The 1,845-nt window shown below is 35.7% G+C and overlaps 1 protein-coding gene across 1 annotated transcript; it reads left to right on the plus strand.

Annotated features, from left to right (window-relative positions):
* Nucleotides 1-303: 303 nt before the first annotated feature.
* On the plus strand, nt 304-1,507 carry LOC129284547 (uncharacterized). The gene has a single exon (XM_054920061.1). The coding sequence runs from the start codon at nt 462-464 to the stop codon at nt 1,308-1,310; it is 849 nt and encodes a 282-aa protein (XP_054776036.1). The 5' UTR covers nt 304-461; the 3' UTR covers nt 1,311-1,507.
* The last annotated feature ends 338 nt before the right edge of the window (nt 1,508-1,845 follow it).

The raw sequence follows: 1,845 nt of genomic DNA on the forward strand, positions 1-1,845 counted from the left end.
ATTAAATGTAAAAAATAAAGAGTTTATACACATGTTAGTCACTGATAAATCCTTATGATCATATTTTAAAATATAAAAATTAACATTTTAAAGAGATAAAACTTAAAGTAATTGAAACATTGAAATAAAAGAACAGATATTGATATCAAAATATGCTTAGAATACAAGGGTTAAAAGTTGTATTTTCCCTTTATTTAAAAACAAAATTATCTCCCTCTTCCCTCTCTCTCCCTCTCTCTCTCTCTCTTCATTGATAAGAGAGAACAGGTGAAAAAGAAAAGAATCCAATCCACAGCCCAAATGCCGATTTTCTCTTCTCCTCCACCATTTATGGAACACGCTCCTACCTTCTCCCTCCATCAAACAAACTCAAACCTTAAACCTAAAAGCTGCGATTTCTGACTTCGTTTCCCCTTCATTCCTCACAACATTCTCTTTCTTACCTTCCTACCTTTTTTCTCATGGCCATTCTTGCTTCTTGCTCCGACACACCCACTACTACTGGAACTAGCCCTCGAATCTCCTTCTCCAATGATCTCAACCGCACCGCCCATGAAGATCACACTCATCGCACATCAGACTTGTGCCACTTGGACTCCCCCTCCGACTTCGTTTTCTGTGTCGCCGCCGGTGCTTTCCCTCACCAAATCTCTTCTGCCGACGAGCTTTTCTCCAATGGCAAGATCCTTCCCATGCAAATTCACAAAGTACCCCAATATTCTTCAAATATAACGCAACAATCTCTCCAATCTCCTCACCTTCCTTCTCAGTCTCACCCTTCTTCAAGCTCCAGATGTTCTGAGAAGAAAAGGCTCAAGGAGTTTTTAGCGGAAGATATTGACGAGGAGGACGACGATGAAGTAGAAGAGGAAGAGGAAGAAGACAAGGTTTCGTTTAAATCTCTGTGGCAATTCAGGCGAAGTAGCAGTTTGAATTGTGATACGCGTGGGATAAGCTTAATTCGATCGCTTCATTTTCTATCACGAAGTAATTCGACTGGTTCGGCGTTGAATCCCAAACAAACAGAGATTTCAAAGGAAGCGAGGGAGAAGCAGAGGTTGCAGAAGCAATCCTCTGTTTCGAGCAGAAGATCGTCGTCATCTTCGTCGTCTTCAAGTTCAAGTACATATTATTTCTACAGCTCGTCTCGGAAACATTTTTTACAGAAAAATCGTGGATCTTCTGGTAATGGGGTTCGAATTAGTCCTGTTTTGAATCTTCCACAAGCATATATTCCCAAAGGTTCTATGAGTTTCTTCGGATTTGGCTCGCTGTTCTGCAATGGAAAGGTTAAGAAGAAGAAGAAATAGTAGAGGTTGTTATCACTAATTTTTAATTTTTTTTTAAAGTTATTTTATCCTTCTCATGACCAAACCCTCGTGAGCTCTGCTGTTTATGACTCTGTTCATGTACTTATCATGTGATCGTACCTGTAAATTCAGGAGAAAAAAAAAAAGGAATGATATTTTTGAACAAACTAAATTATCTTTTTTTTAGTTCGATTGAAGTAATCTGAATTTTTTTCATTTTAAAATATATATACAAGCATCTTACAAAACCAAGCATTGTATAATTTTAAGAATTATATCATAATCGATTAATTTAAATTGAGTTAAATAGACTTATTATTGAAAAAATATAGAGTTCTCTTTATATCATCATCAATATAGAATATAAAAATATGGGAAGTAACAGTGTTCATAAATCGAATGATTTATTTTAAATTTTGTGCAAATATAAAAAATATTCCTTATTTAGTGGCAAAACAATTTTTTTGTGAAAAATTAAAATAAATTTTGCTGTTAGGTTATTTTAGCTTCCTGAATCTCGTGTACAATGCACAGA

The sequence above is a fragment of the Prosopis cineraria genome, unplaced genomic scaffold (assembly GCF_029017545.1).
Source record: "Prosopis cineraria cultivar Desert tree isolate PC_DT_omini unplaced genomic scaffold, ASM2901754v1 PC10, whole genome shotgun sequence".
Taxonomy (NCBI): domain Eukaryota; kingdom Viridiplantae; phylum Streptophyta; class Magnoliopsida; order Fabales; family Fabaceae; genus Prosopis; species Prosopis cineraria.

Excerpts from the sequence above, each read along its gene's own strand:
- LOC129284547 (XM_054920061.1), top strand. The coding sequence starts at position 462 with ATGGCCATTCTTGCTTCTTGCTCCGACACACCCACTACTACTGGAACT.